Source organism: Nuphar pumila, chromosome 12 (assembly GCF_984573655.1).
Source record: "Nuphar pumila chromosome 12, dmNupPumi1.hap1.1, whole genome shotgun sequence".
Lineage (NCBI taxonomy): Eukaryota > Viridiplantae > Streptophyta > Magnoliopsida > Nymphaeales > Nymphaeaceae > Nuphar > Nuphar pumila.
Window position 1 is genome coordinate 27,239,673 of NC_143260.1, and position 16,535 is coordinate 27,256,207.

General features: G+C 34.2%; 1 protein-coding gene across 1 annotated transcript in view; it reads right to left on the minus strand.

Moving 5' to 3' along the window:
* LOC149820408 (uncharacterized) overlaps positions 1–13,651 on the minus strand; it is a 37,336-nt gene extending 23,685 nt beyond the window's left edge. Inside the window, exons 1-3 of the mRNA XM_089983616.1 lie at positions 13,375–13,651; positions 11,615–11,756; positions 10,826–11,086 (exon numbers count right to left, since the gene is read on the minus strand). Coding sequence (XP_089839742.1) covers positions 10,826–11,086; positions 11,615–11,756; positions 13,375–13,595 — 624 coding nt within the window. The 5' untranslated portion in view covers positions 13,596–13,651. The remainder of the gene's footprint in view (positions 1–10,825; positions 11,087–11,614; positions 11,757–13,374) is intronic.
* Between the last annotated feature and the right edge of the window lie 2,884 nt (positions 13,652–16,535).

Sequence of the window (16,535 nt, forward strand, 5' to 3'; positions counted from 1 at the left end):
ATTCTTTCAGAAATTCCAACCACTTTTGTTGCCTCATATTCAACTCCTTTTGAGAGAAAATATATTTTAAACTCTTGTGATCATATAATACCTCAAATTGTTCTCCATACAGCTAATATCGACAGATCTTGAGAGCGAAAACTACTACAGCTAGTTCCAAATCATGAGTAAGGTAATTACGCTCGTGTACCTTCAACTGACAAAATGCATACATGATTACCTTACCATGCTGCATTAGAACACATCTGAGGCCTACTCCTAAGGCATCACTATATATGACAAATCCTCTGTGGCCTAATGACAGTGTAAGCACTATGGCTGAAGTCGGCTTTTTCTTTAACTCTTGAAAACTTTCTTCGCATTGTTACGTCCACTCAAATTTGATTCCTTTGCATAACAACTTAGTCATAAGTGTTGCTATCTTAGAGAAATCCTGGATAAACCTTCCATAATATCCGGCAAATCCTAGAAAATTGTGAATGGCCGAGACATTCTTAGGTTGCTTCCAATCTACAATAGCTTCTATCTTGGCAGGATCTACAAATACTCCATCCTTTGAGATCACGTGCCCCAAGAACATAATTTGTTCTTAACCAGAACTCGCACTTAGAAAATTTTGCATACAACTTATGTTTCTTAAGTGTTTTCAACACAATTCGTAGATGCTCTTGATGATCTTTTTTGCTTTCTAAGTAAATTAAAATATCATTAATAAATACTATAACAAATAGATCCAGGAATGGCCGAAATATCCTATTCATTAAATCCATAAATGTTGCGGGAGCATTTGTTAGTCCAAAAGGCATCACCCAAAAATCATAATGGCCATAACGTGTTTTGAACACAGTTTTCTTTATATCAAATTCCATAATCTTCAATTGATGATAGTTGGATCTAAGATCTATCTTTGAGAATACTTTTGCATCCCAAAGTTGATCGAATAAATCATCAGTGTTGGGGAGAGGATACTTATTTTTAATAGTCATTTGATTCAACATACGATAGTCAATGCATAATCGTATTGATCCATCCTTCTTTTTAACAAAGAGTACAGGTGCTCCCCACAGCGATACGCTAGGTCGGATAAAACCTTTATACATGAGCTCCTATAACTGTTTTTTCAGTTCTTCTAACTTTGCGAGTGTTATCCGATAAGGGGCCTTAGAGATTGGAGCCGTACTGGGCACCAACTCTATGGTGAAGTCAATTTCCCGCACATGGAGTAGTCCAGGTACATCATCAAGGAATACATTCTCAAATTCTTTTACTATCATTATCTCTCCTATAGATTTCACGTCAGGTTTTATCAATAAAACACTGGCCAAAAAGGCCCTACATCCCTTCTCAACGTAATGTTGAGCCTTTAATGTCGAAATCATCCTTCCCTGCTTTTCTAATCTACCAGCCTTATAATCCATTATAAGTTGGTTAGGATGTGTAAAACATATTCATCACTCATGGCAATCCATACAAGCATAATGCTCGTATAGCCAGTCCATTCTCAAAATCACATCATACCCAATCATGTCCAACACGATTAGATTGGCAGAAAGGTTCTTTTCTGCAATAAGGACTTCTACTTCAGGTAAATAGTTTCGAGCAATCGTTCTACTGCCTGACGGTATGATAACTTTCAATGTGTATCCTATAGACGAGTCCAATAAACTAGCAAATCGTGTAACAATAAAAGAATGTGTTCACCCGTATCGAATAACACTTTGGCATCACACTTAGCAATAGAAATGGTACCTTCTATGATATCTACATCTTCCTTCAGCTTTTCCGCAGTGGTTGCATAGACACGACCTATAGCTTTCCTTTGTTCCTACTGTTGTGAATGTTGTGGTCACTGCTGGGATTGTTGTTGTCCCCTAGGGGTTGTATATTGGTCATTCTGACCCAACCTCTTGGGACAATCCTTAATGAAGTGCCCCATATCGCCACAGTGTAGACACGCTCTGATATCCCAGTAGCACTGGCCTCTGTGGAGCTTCTTACATTTTGGGCAAACCTCTGCTTATGGTGTCTGTCGGGTATTACCACCTTATTGACCATGTGCCCTCTTCGCTAGTGATCCTCTATTCTGCCTTGCAAAGAAATTTTGAGGCATCTTCCCTTTATCTCTGCCCTTTTGAAACCTACCGTGTTGAACCTTCTTAGAGGACTCCTAGTCTTCATGCAATATCGTAGTCATCTTGATGGCCTGGTTAAGATTTTGCGGTTGGCTAGTGAGAACTTTAGTCCTCAATCCGTCTCGTAACCCATGAATGTATTTCCTGGCGAGAGCTTGCTCGGTGGTACAGGTGTGTGGGCAATACTTCTCCAAATGTCTAAATTTAGTCGTATATTCTGCCACCTTTATGCCGTCTTTCTTGAGATCAAAAAATTCTTGCATCTTACGATCTCGAGCATATTGAGGGAAATAAGTGTCGAGAAAAATCTTGAAAAATTGTTCCCAGGTGATTACTCGTAATTTTTCTGATATATACCGCACCTCCCGTATGGTTTCCCACCAACTTTTGGCATCCTCTTTGAGGTAGTAGGTGCCAAAAGTGACCTTGTCTTCGGGAACCTCTAGTATTCTAAAAATTTCTCCTACTGAACGGATTCATTCTCCTGCGACATCGGGGTCTTCTTTTCCCGAGGATAGGGGATCCATCTCCATAAAACGCTTATAGCTTGACCCTTGGTTCCCTCCATTGGGACCATTACCATTGCCCCTGTTATCGGCAAGGTTCTAGCATGTCCGAGTTAACGTGTTAAGAGCTCTTAAAAGGAAGTCTCTTTGTGCGGACCAACCTTGAGGTTGCCGATTGGCTTTCTAATAAAGACATTTTTCATAAGTTCTATGCCTTTGTGACGTCCCTATCATATCATCTAGGTTTTTAGTTGCACCGTATCAACTATTAACCGTATCAAACATTACAAGCACAACAATTAAGAAAATAAAAATTCACTTACAGAGCGGTGTCAAGTTATTGCAAGTGTCGAAAGCCAAACTTTCCCTCCTTCTCTGATACCAAGTTGTAACACCCCAAGATTTTTAACCCAAAAAATTTGAAAAAATTATTTTTTTCATCAACAAAAACATTTTTCAATATCTTGGATCAAAAGCCTTGGGCGAGTTACGGGTCGATCAATCACACTAGAACTGGATTTTTATAAAAAGGAAACGTATCAATTTGAACTTTCATTTTTCCATATAGAATATTGTTCAACAGGCAAATAAACAATACTAAAGTTAAAAATAACAGAAGTTTCAAAAATCCAATCTCAAATGGTATGGCTCCCTGACTCCTCCACAGCTCCCCATCATCACCTTGGTAGATCATTTAGCATATGTAATTGTGTAGGAGGTCAATAACAACACCCCCTAGGAATACAATGACAAAGTATATGTATATGAAAGCAGACATACATAAAACATCATTTTTCGCACATAAACAAATACCATGACATTAATAAATCACAAAACCACTAAAAAACTAAATTCGACACTTATGCATGATCATGTATAATATGCATGACTTACCAATGTGGTAGATTGTTCATTTATGACATGAATGGCTTAAAATTCTTTTATTCAAGTGATCTTTCTTAAATGATGCATGCTATGCTCTAACTAAATGCGCAATAAATTTTTGTTCTTGTTAACAATCTTTGTAGGTACGACACAAACAATATTCAGATTGGAGACACTACTAAAAGGTACATTCAAACAATTTGTGTCTTATTACCTTAGCCTTGCACATCCTTTCTGGCCCTGGGTAAGGGACGAAACTTATCGAGAGAGAAATCCCAACACCCACAACCTGATATATCAGTCTTTTCATTCAGCTGAAGCCTTATTCACTACCACCCCATGGCACCGGTGGTAGCTATCCCCTATCTCCGTGGTTGAGGAAGCAACCCTCCGTGCATTACAATACCCTACGGAGCCAATCATACCACTTACTCTCTTAGTGTAAGCAACATGAGAATTAACATTCACTTTCTTAATTAGTTAATCCTAATGACATACGTAATTAAATATTATTTGCAACTTTCAATGGCCTCCATAGGGCACAAGCACGTATGATTTTCATTCGACTCATCATAAAGTCGTCGGCCACCACTTTCGGACACAAACAATACAATTTCATTTCATATGTTCTTAGCACATATGGCATTTCTCACTACCTTATGAGTCAATTTCAATATTATGCCCAAAATGTCTCAGAATAATGTACATACTTTCTTTGCACTTGTCAATTAACATGCATGAATCTCACATTCTTATCATGATGCACTTAATATTGTAAACAATTCACATCTATCATGCATTGATCACACATTTGGCTATCATGCAATATGCATCGCAAGATTAACTTCTATTATTTGAACAACCACATCATTCCATAAGGTGCACTATTCATGCCATATTTATCAAATCATATTTATGATATGTCTCATCAATCCATACAGGTTATAGTCAAAATGCATATCATATACAAGAAACTAACATAATCATTAATCTTTCACTTAATGAAAATATGCAGCCTTAAATCACATAGGCAAGACAAATGTTACTAAATTTCTTCAAAACTTACAACATATACAAAATCCAAATTAAGTTGTGATTATTTTCTGAGCCAAATTAACCTAAGTAACATATCATATACAGTTTAAATTACTGATTTTATCATATCATTTTTCATAAACCCATACTTTAAAATCGCAGCTTAAAAGCTTGAAATCATACATAAATATTGTTTTCCACAAAAACCAAAATTTTAAATCATAGGTCACTATGTAGTTCATAAAACACCTATATATATACATTGACCTACATCGATGGTTGAAAATGAACATTAAAACCAAATCTGATAATATTTTTTTTCATAAAATACCTTGAACTACATCACTGATTGAAAAATGATCTTTAAAACCAAATCTGAGTTTGCTGGAACTCAAATTTTAAACTGTTGGTCACGAGTTGCACCATATGTGACTCTTTATTTTTTTTTTCTCTTTTATAAGCCTGATTTAACAAAAATCGTTACTTTAAATGTAATTATGTTTTGCATATTTTCTTCTTTTTTTTCCTAAAACCAAGCCAACACTGGCTGGACTGTTTCAAGAAAACACAGATTATACATATATCGCCAATCCCGTTTTTACAAAAAAAAATGTCTTTAAACTCTAAAAAAAATTGATTTAAGCATAATCTTGTTTCTTTTCTTTTTTTCGCATTCACATAGATGCCCAGAAAAACATAAAAATCTTTTCAATCAGACAGTCCATGCTTACACGCATAAAATGAATATAATTGCGTGCATACTCCACCAATTAACAATATCGCATATTATCTTAAAGAAAACTACCAACTAAACGTTTTATTCCCAACATAACACGTGCTGTTCAAAAATGAAAATCATACACAACATACTACCGGTAAAAATCGGTAAACAACAATTCAACGTTCCATGTCAAATAACATGGCTATTCAAAACGAAAATTTTGAAAATTTATAATAGGAAAAATCGACAAACACGAATTGACTTTTTATGTCAAACAATAGTATGGCTGATCAAAATGAAAATTTTCAGAAATTAACATGGAAAATCGACATTTCCTGGAGCCTAATTTTCACATGCATATACTTAGGTCAGAGTACCTACCTCGAATCGATGTAGCGCCTGTTGGACTCTAGGGGTTGACCGCGAACCCAGCTAACTATCGTCACAATTACAACTATCTAGCTATAGCAAAATAGAGAGAGATATAGGAGAGTATGGGGAAAATGAGGGCACATGTAAGCTTTATATAGAGAGGAAAAGGGTGGAAGTTACAAAATGATTTAGTGAGAGCTTGGGGGTTTCATTTCCCAAGAGTCATCTTAGTGTAGTGGGGAGGGGGGTAGATTAGGATGTCATTCACGTATGGGTTAATGAGAGAGAGAAGTGGGTGGGGGTTAAGGAGCTTCAAAAGCCATCTTATCATTATATATATGTTCCTATACTATGTAATTATTTCATACTTTATAAAATCCATCTCATGTATTTACTATGTAATTATTTCATGCTTTATAAGATCCCTCTCATGTATTAAATCTTATATCTAGTACTACTTTCATTTTATTTTATATCATTAAATTTTGAATTCAGTCCTATGTACATCGATCCATACTCATACCTAAAATCAATTTGGATTTCGGATCTTGGGATCCAAATTCAATCTGGATCCTTTCGAGATCTGGATCGAATTACCAAAATTCGACCCATATATATCTAATACATTTTTTTTCTTTTATATCCTTTATTGAAATCTCGGATATTGTCTATGAACTAGATCCAAGTACTGGATCCGTTTCCCATAAATAGTGGATTTCGGATATTTTCGGTATTGGACCAAGATCCAAATCCCCGTAGATTTCAATTCGCGAAATTAAATCTTTCGATTTACATTCCTCACAAACCCTTAGTTCATTTTAACTTTTCAAATTTTTTTTAACACCGATTTATTTACCTAAAATTTTCTCAGAAATTTGCGGGTCTTAAAGGTCAGCTGAATCTGCATATTGTTTGGTCATGAATAATGGTATTTTTAACATCGAAAGATTTGTAGCTTCATAGAATTTGCATTATTACCTGTGAAAAATTTGTGTATTCTTTTATTTCAAACATGTATTTTGTTAAGTTCAAATTATGTTCATGAAACTGTCATGTTGTTGCTCTCTTTCTCTCTCTCACACACACACACACATATATATATAATATATACACGGGCAGCAATATATACATATCAAGCTTGCTGTCGTGCCTCTCATATATATATATATATATATATATATATATATATATATATATATATATATATATATATATGTCGAGACAGTGACACTGTCATAGTGATGTTCATATATGTGCAGTGACAGTGATCGTGTTGTAAGCATATCGCTGCTTATATATGTGCAGTGACAGCAAATATGCTGATAGTATATCGCTACTCATATATGTGCAGCAACAGCGAACGTGCTATTAGCAGATTGCTACTCATATATGTGCAGCGACAGCAAGCAACGTGGTATGCATATCGTTGCATATATACATGCAGCAACAAAAGTATGTCGTATATATATTGTTGCTCACCTATATGCAGCAACTTCAAGCATGTTGTATATGTATACCGTTGTCACATGTATATATATATACAGATCTGTACGCAATCTGGTTTCGGATTGCTGTACAGTTTTGTATATATATGTCGCGACAACAAGCTTGATATGTACATATTGTTGGGCGTATATATACATATATATGTATATATATATATGCAGATCGGTATGCAATCTAGTTTCAGATTGCAATACCGATATGTACATACATATGTACTTCGTCTAATGTGCATTCGTTTGTGTTGTGGATGTGCATTGATGTTGCATTGAGAACTCTAGCATGAATATCCTTGTATGATGTATGTTCACTGAAATTTACAATGTTGTTTAAATTATTATTTAATTTTATAGTGATTATGTGTGAACCAATGGTGGGCCATGGAAGTCAAGAGCATGTGTTGCTCATGAAAAAGTGAAACTGCAAATGCATTGCAAAATGGTTTTTGAAAAAATGTTTGAATTAATTACACTATTGAAAATGATAGGGCAAGGGGACGAATTTGTGATTGCACGTAGATTTGCATAATTGTTCGTGTAAAGAACTCTTAATTAATCAAGATGGTAAAAGAGACCAAAGAGTGTAACAATTTTTCTTGCCTGGTATCCCTCTGAAAGGACAAGAACCTTGGATGGCGGTCATGGGAGACTGTGAGGATACTAAACAACATGCAATTGTTGTCCTCAAGAACCCGATGTGTGGTTCATGTTACCGGCCACGGTTGTGGGAAACTTTCAGTCACTTTGTCTACACTGACAAAAAACTGAGGTGCACATAACTCACCCCATCTAATATCTCTGGTTTAAACAAAAGTAACATGGATCTAGAGGTCAATCACCTATCAATCAGACCCAAGACAAGTGTCAACACGACACTAAAAAATAAGATGACTTGAAGTGTACATACAACTCACCTCAACAGCTAACTCTGGCTCCACAACATCGAGGTGCACACTCATAGAACCAAAGGCCAATCAATCGTCAGTAAGAGCCAAATCAACTGACAATTTATACTGATAAGAAGACAAAGGTGCACACACAAACCACCTCAACAACTAATTCTGGTCCCACAACATAGAAGTGCATACGATAAGGCCAAACAAATAATAATAGATGTATCGAAAGAAGAGTGGACTTACAAAATCAAATAATAAAAACTTTGAAAAACACATTTCAAGGAACAAGAACTTGTTAGGACAAAAATTTTTAAGTCAAGAAAATCCTCAAGCATTGCAATTATAGAGCCTTCAATCACAAATCGAAATGTCCACCAATATTAACGGGATAAACACAAAAAATTGTTCTCTAAAGAACATTCTCACAAAACCCACAAAGGGGTACACAAGAAGGCTCATATTATAAAAAATGATATTTTATTGAATATCATAAGTATGCAATTGAAACATAACACTTAAAACTCATGCGAGGTATCATAATGCAAATAAGTTTTAGTAAAAACATACAATCATACAACAAGATAAAATGCCCACCAATGAAAGTCTTCAATTACGAACAAGCATGCCCATCAATAATGGACAATTACTAAAGTGAACCACGAGGAAAACACTTATAACACCCACAAAAGGCAAAAACAAAGAAGGTTCTCATAATTCTCAAATTAATATTTTATTAAAATTAAGTATGCAAAATAGCATAATATTTATATCTCATGCAAAACATGTAAGATAATGTTCATTAAAGAGCCATGATACTAAAAAAATAACATAATCACAAGGACAACAAAAGGGCCAACAAGAAAAACACCCAATAACATAATTATTTTTAATAATTAAAAAAATTATATATTTAAAAGGCATTCATAAAAGTGAATGATTTCCATAAGAAATCATGCTCAATACCTTATGAACGAATATATAATCTCTTTCATCATGTAAGATAATCACAAGTGCACAAGGATCATATATCAATATAAAAATAATTGATTCAAAATTCAAAAATAGCAAGATATTTATAATCACTAAGATCCTAACCGTATATAATTTTTAATACTTCATAATCTATTTTAGGTTTCACATAAGAATACATCAAGAGTAAAGAAAGAAAGAAATTCAAACATAATTTAAGCAAAATCTCATAAGATCATACTTGTGAATGACACCACAATACCATTTCAAATTATTTTAAAATATTTGACAATTTTTTTAAAAAGAAACAAAATAAAGTTCAATAATAAATACGAACATGATTTGACATTTATAACCATAAAGTGTTCAAATAAAGCATCTCAATACCAAAAATACATGTTGTATACATACATATTAAATAAAGCGAGTTCGAAAAACTAAGATTCAAATTAGATCTCATAAAAGCATGCACATATATAATTTTACAACATCAAACAAATATTATAAACCATATAAAACATTTAATAAAAATAAATCCAACAATAATTAAAAAAACATTTAAAGATTTTAGTTTTTAGAAAAAAATAACAAATAATTTTTCAAAGAAGAAAAATGAGTGTTTTCTCATGCATAATAAATGAGATAGGTAACTCAAGTAACACTAAAGATATAAAATACATATCGGGTCAAGATTTTCTTTGAATCCAAGCCACACAACGATTACAAATCCTTCACAAAGCACAAACTCGAACCAAAGAATCCCAAGACCCCAAAAAGGCAAAATACCAAAAAAGATTTCTTGGCTCTGATACCATGTAATGAAATATGCAAAAATACAAAACGAGGGCCTCTAAGCGCTTATAAGATCGTAAATACAAAGTACACATGCACATACACAAGTCCAACTAAGGGACAATACAAGAGCACAAAGGCACTATATAAGCACTAAGTGTATTCAAGACATCAAAGAACTAAAGAGAGGAACATAAAAATATAAAAAGCATTCATCTTATTGAGCATGAATGCTTAAGAGAAGCATTATCTTACAAAGAGGAGAAAGGCACTATATATAGAGCCAAGATGGGCATTTAAGAGAGGCATTCACTGTTCCAACAGCTACTTGGACTATTCTAACAGTCATATAGACTCCCTACACTATACAATAAATACAAAAATAAAATAAAGAATAAAAATACAATATTGTCCCTAGTGGACAGTTACTATTTGCATGAAAATAACAAGACCAAAATGCCCCTGGAGAGCATTACCTATTACATAACATACAATATATATATATATATATATATATATATATATATATATATATATATATATATATATATATTAACATTAGCATCTCCCAATGAGTTCTTTCCTATGTTCAGAATGGAGAAAAATACCAACATAGTAAGAAAGTGGCCCTACAACCAGGAATACCCACACAGTATGGCCACAAAGATGCTTTTCTAGCAATAATTTATAGAAAGGACATGAGGAGGTTGATCATAACACCCAGAACAAGTTTGAAAGTGATTCCAAAAGTAATTTGCAGATTATATGCAGTAGATATCTTTATTGATCACCAATAAATAATTTTGACAGAAAACCTCATAAAAGACCAGATTCTTGCATAAACTCAATTCAAAGGCAAAGAACACACATGCACACGCGCACGCACACATGCACACACACACACACACACGCACACACACACACACAGCATAGAAAACGATATGATTGAAGACATGCAAGTGGAAGCTGAAATATGCAAAACACTAGTTGCTTAAAAAAATAGCTTGTCAATTACCTTAGTAATACAGTAGAAAGTCTGATCTTTCCCTTCCCATACACGCCATGCCAATACATATTCTCTTGGTGAAAGGAGAGGGAATTTCTTGATCATGCTTCCGATCTCAACACCAGTATCTTCATTGATCTGTAGCTGCTGATGCTCAACAAGCGTCTTATCCCACACCTTTCTGTACTCATTGTCCATGTAGAAGTCTCTCAATAGATCTGAAGAGCAATTCTCAAATGTTGTCACACTAACATACTTAAGGGGGCCATCCTGCATAGCATGGTGCACTAGACAATCAGACATAAAAGACAATCTAACATTGTATGAGCAATCATTGGTTCAAGCAACTGGAAAGCAAGGGAAGTAAAGCATTCAGTCTGTGCATGAATCGTGCATATCTGTTCCAACATGGAGCTCAAGAATCAGCAAATAACAAAAAAGATTTTGAGAACAGAGAGACTGTTTTAGCAACTAATGTTAAAGAAACAGGAAAAATGAAAATCCATTAGTATGTGAATATATGCAATTCATCACAAGTCTAGAGGTGACAACACCATCAAAACATATGGACAACCAATTTGTGGAGATATGTTGGATATATTGACCTTGATTTTAATGGTTATTCATTTCACCAAGACATTTAAGAAATAGCCAGTTTATCAGAGGATAGGAAAGAAGGAACACATGAATATACAAGAATAGAGGCAGCAAGTATGATTATTTGCACAATTCAAAAAAACACATTCTTATGACAAAGGCCTGGGTGTACAATATAGGAACTTAGGAACGAGAACAAACCTCTGGCTTACAGCACTTTGCATTGTAGGACACCAGAGTATTCCTTTTCTCTATGACAGCTTCCCAGTATTCCTTACTAGAATCATCTTCCAAATCAGTTATGAGATTCCACAAATCAGCATCAGATACAATCTCAGACAGTCTGCACATTAAATGACTTCGCTATAAATTTAAGTAAAACAGGTACAACATGTGAACAAAGGATACGAAAAAATAGCCCCATGTTAGTTGGTTGATGCACTTTTTTTCACTATGTTACAAAAGTAGTTATAAGAGGTAGGACAGGTCACAGTAACAAATATCTCAAGATCTGATGGCTTATATATGCAGTTGCATAGCTTCCATGCCCAAGTTCAGGTAGCATCTGATTCGACTGGAAATTTGATCGGTTGGCTGGCTGAGTATGTGCTTTGTCAAATCAGCAGCGGTTGCAACTTATATTAGAGCTCCAAATTTGAAACCAGCTTGCATCATGCAATGATCCTTTGTAGATTCACACGCAGATGCAATTCATGGTAAAACATAATATTCTATCATGCCAGAGATCAACTGACACATTACTATCATGTTAGTCTAACTGGAGGATTTAAAGTTAGCTACTGTGATATATCAACCCACTATGCTTGTATTTCCTTTACGAAGGGTTGGTCACCATAAACTATTTGATGGAAAACTCAAGTCATCAACCAGTCACTACCATGATCAGAAACGCGCGTCTTAAAACATGCAAGGATGCAAACATCAAGCTTGTTGCAAGTTGACAAGTTCATTGCGAAGAAGAAAACCTCAATTATATAACCCAGCCCTTTCTTTTGTAGCATGTATTCCTATACAAATTTATTGGTGGTAATCCATATCTCCATGAGGCTAGCTTTTGCATGTTGATCTTATATCAAGAATCTCAAAGTCTCCATGTTTCAGACTTCTGAATGGACAATAAAATTCTCTTGAAGTCCTAGAGTTGCAACTATCTATCAAATCCTACAATTGCCAATACTATTAAAAAAAAATCCAAATACCTGTTTTTACTAAATTATTTAGTCACATGAGCCAGTCATATTTCGAACTCTTAAAATCCCAAAGTTGCAATTAATTATCAGAGTCCTCTATCATCAATACTGAAAAACGAAAGACCCACAAAATTTGATCCCTGTATCTATGCAATTATATTGTTACATGAATCAATCGTATTTCTAAACATCAAAATTTCAATAATAAAGACCCACAAAATTTGATCCCTGTATCTATGCAATTATATTGTTACATGAATCAATCGTATTTCTAAACATCAAAATTTCAATAATAAAGACCCATTTTACTAGTGATTACTAAGTTCTTTACCTTCAAATGCTCCAGAACAACCAACACAACAATTCGATCTCCAAATTGTTTGTGCAACTATTTCCTTACATAAACCAACCTTGTCTCTACCCATCAAATTTCCGCAACTAAAGACTCATTCTGCGCCAACTACCAAAATTCTCCAATCCTAAATACTAAAAACATGAGATAAACCACTAGCATCCCCCCCTTTGTTTTTTTGCACAATTCTTCTGTTTCATAAACCACTAGCATCACAAATCATCAAAAGTGCATAACCAATGACCCATTTAGCACCAAGTATTCGTTCTTCTCAAATTAAAACATTAAAAACCAATAAACCCAATAATCTAATCACATTTTTTTCTAAGTAATTATCGTGCTAAGCAAGGAAACACCACAAATCCACCTAAGTGGTAGCAAGATACAGAAAGGCGGACCTGAGGGAAGAGGTCCCGCTTTGAGTGATCTTTGTGGGTGATTCTACAACACCATGATCAGGACGACCACCGTGTCTCCTCGTGAGCGTTCGGTAGGAGTGGTAGACGAAGAGGAAGAGGAGGGAGAAGATGGTGAAGAAGAACCATCTTCCGCGGTCGGTCCCGCGCCAGAATTCCTGCAACCCGATCAAAGCAGAGGACAGACTTCTCAGTTTCGCCATCTGAAGCTCTCTCTCTCTCTCTCTCACACACACACACAATTTTTTATTTTTTAACTATTTTTTATTTTTATTTTTCACGCAACTCTTCTTTTCAGAGGTTTTTGTGCTCTTTTGTCGGAACTTGGAATCATTCGTGGCTATGACGACTTTTTCTGCGACGGAAAATCTCACGATAAGTTAAACATTTTTCGTAGTCTCAGAAAAATCTTTCGATAGACTAAACTTTTTTGTGTCACTTTCTTGGAAAATACGAGGAATTACACACAAATATAGAATACGAAATTAATGTATAGAAGTTTGAATAAGAATGTTTACCAACATGATATGCTATCCAACCGGAAGCGAGAAAATAATAGGAAAACTGAAAGCAGAAAAGAAAAATTATAACTTTTTCAACTGTTTCAAACGAGAGAATTTTTTTTTTAGAAAAGTTTGATTTTTTATAAGAAAAACTCCTCCACCTGCAAGGGTAGGGGAGGGGTTTGGAGAAGTTTTTCCTAACATTTTTTTTTATTAGGACAACCATTCTTCTACAATACATATCATCCCATGGGATCTCACAATAGCAGCTTCCTCATGTACACCACCATTTTCAGCTCTCTCTCATGTTGTTCACTGTTCTTCTTTTGCTATACAAACAAGCAAAAAAAAATCATTTGTAAAAGTATCATATCAAAACTTCTCATACGCATAAAAAAAATTCATGAGAATTTTTCTTGCCTTACTGATTTGCATCCCACGAGTAGGGGTCTACCTAACCTCGGCTTGTGTTTAAAAAAAGAAGAGTAGTTAAGAATGTAATGCCTCAAAATTTTACCTAAATTTTTAGGATTTTTTTTTTTGAAATAAGCATAGTGGAAATAGTTAAATTAAATTGGTTGAAATCTTGAGCGAGTTACAGGTGTTAGCATCCAACACGAGCATTAAATCATTGGAATTAAATATCACTCAACATATGAATTTAAAATAAATATTTACTCTAAGTTTGTCAAATTGAATTTTAAGAATGTTTAAAAATAATTAAACAATATCCCAAGTTACAAGATAGTGTAGATCTCATGGCACTAAATGCAACATCCCGCAACCGCTCCTGCTTGATCATTCATGACCTAAAAATTTATAGTAAATGTGGGTCAAACTTCACAAGTCTCAGTAAAAATAAAGTTAACATAGTGCATATCAAAAGTACCAAGTATGTATAAACTTGCATCATGCAGAATATATAAAAGCATTATTAACTCATTCACTCAGGACATGTGCATACATCATATCAATGCATTTCAGCACCATTACAAACATGTCTCACGTAACAACATAACATGTGCTCATAAGGCACCAAAATTGTAATGGCCCAAAATTTCTAATTTAAAAAATTTAAGAAAAAATTTAAATTTTTCTTTATCGATCTAAAATGAAGTGTAGAGCATAGTGAATCGTTTGGTTGGCCTAAGTTAGCAAACCTTGAGTGGGTTACAGGAGTAAGGTGAATCATGCAGGTCTGGATCCAACTTCCCCCCTTAGGGCTTGGATCCTGGTCTAACAACGATTTCACATTGAATTATAATCAAACCATCAATCAAAATAAGGATGCTTGTAAATAAAACAAGACTATTTTGAGCAAAAGCAAATATCATTCCAAAAATATGATGCAATGTTTAACCAATATAGGGTTTAGGAATAACATGTTTATCAAAATATCAATAAAATGAAATAAGCCTGGAAGTCATGGTTCATCATCCCCACCTCACATCCCAACCTGCGCTGCCCTACAGTCATTGTTTACTTACATGTTGTTTAAAGGGTTAGACTTGTGAAAGCCTGGCAAGTACAAACACAAAATTTATAAAGAACTATGTAACAATTAAACATATATTTTAATTCAGATAGCAGAAAAAATATCCATAAAATAGTTATGGAAAGATATAACAAAAGTAGTATAATATGCTATCATTCAGTGTGACCTCAGTCATAAGCTTACTCGAAACTTGTACTAACTAAGCATCATTGATCAAAAATAGGTTTAGATTAACTGAACGTGATTCAATACAAAGTTGTATGATTTGAAAGGTCTTTATTTCTCCTAATTTGAAGGCTCCCTTGGGTTCTCGGGGAACATGACATCAAAACAGAACAAAACACTTTGGGTGTTTATTGTGTTATGTTATTTTAAATTGCTCGAAGGTCTTTCTACACATAAGTCCAAGCAGGCAACATGTGGCCAAGAGACAGTTTCCACTTGACACTTGAAAGATAAGAATTATGATGCATCTTGAACTAACTGCAGTAGTTGGGCACTAATCACCTAGTGTAACGATCCAAAATTTCAACTCAAAAATTTTTGAGATTTTTTTTTCTTTTAAAAATAGCAGGAAAAACCTTTTTCTTTGGGTTAAACATTCTAGGCGAGTTACAGTACAATCAATTATCATAATTAAATTAAAATATAAATAACATTCACTATTAAAATTTAATTCAATCTCAATAATTTAAAATTTATATAAAAGTATTTTCAATCCAAAATAATAATAAATGTTTTTTCAAAACTATCCCCAAGAAAGAAAAATATTGTCTCTCGATGTTGCCTCAACAATCTGCATCCACTCCATAGTTATACATCATATTTCACCTAAAAATTGATAAAACGTGTTCGACTCATGAAAGCCTAGTAGGGATTACCAATACAGGTAAACTGAAATCAATATACATGATCATATTCCAATAAACTCATGTAATAATGCAAGCATTTATTCAAATATGCATATCATCACAGTGCATCACAAAAATATCAATCATAAACAGTTAAAATGTTATGCATGAGTAGATAAACATGCATGCACTTACCATTGCAGGACAGGAGATCTTTTATGCATGAGTGATTTTAGTTGCCTTTATTTAAGTTTTTTTTATGTGATGCATGTCATGCTTACCTAAATGCACAAA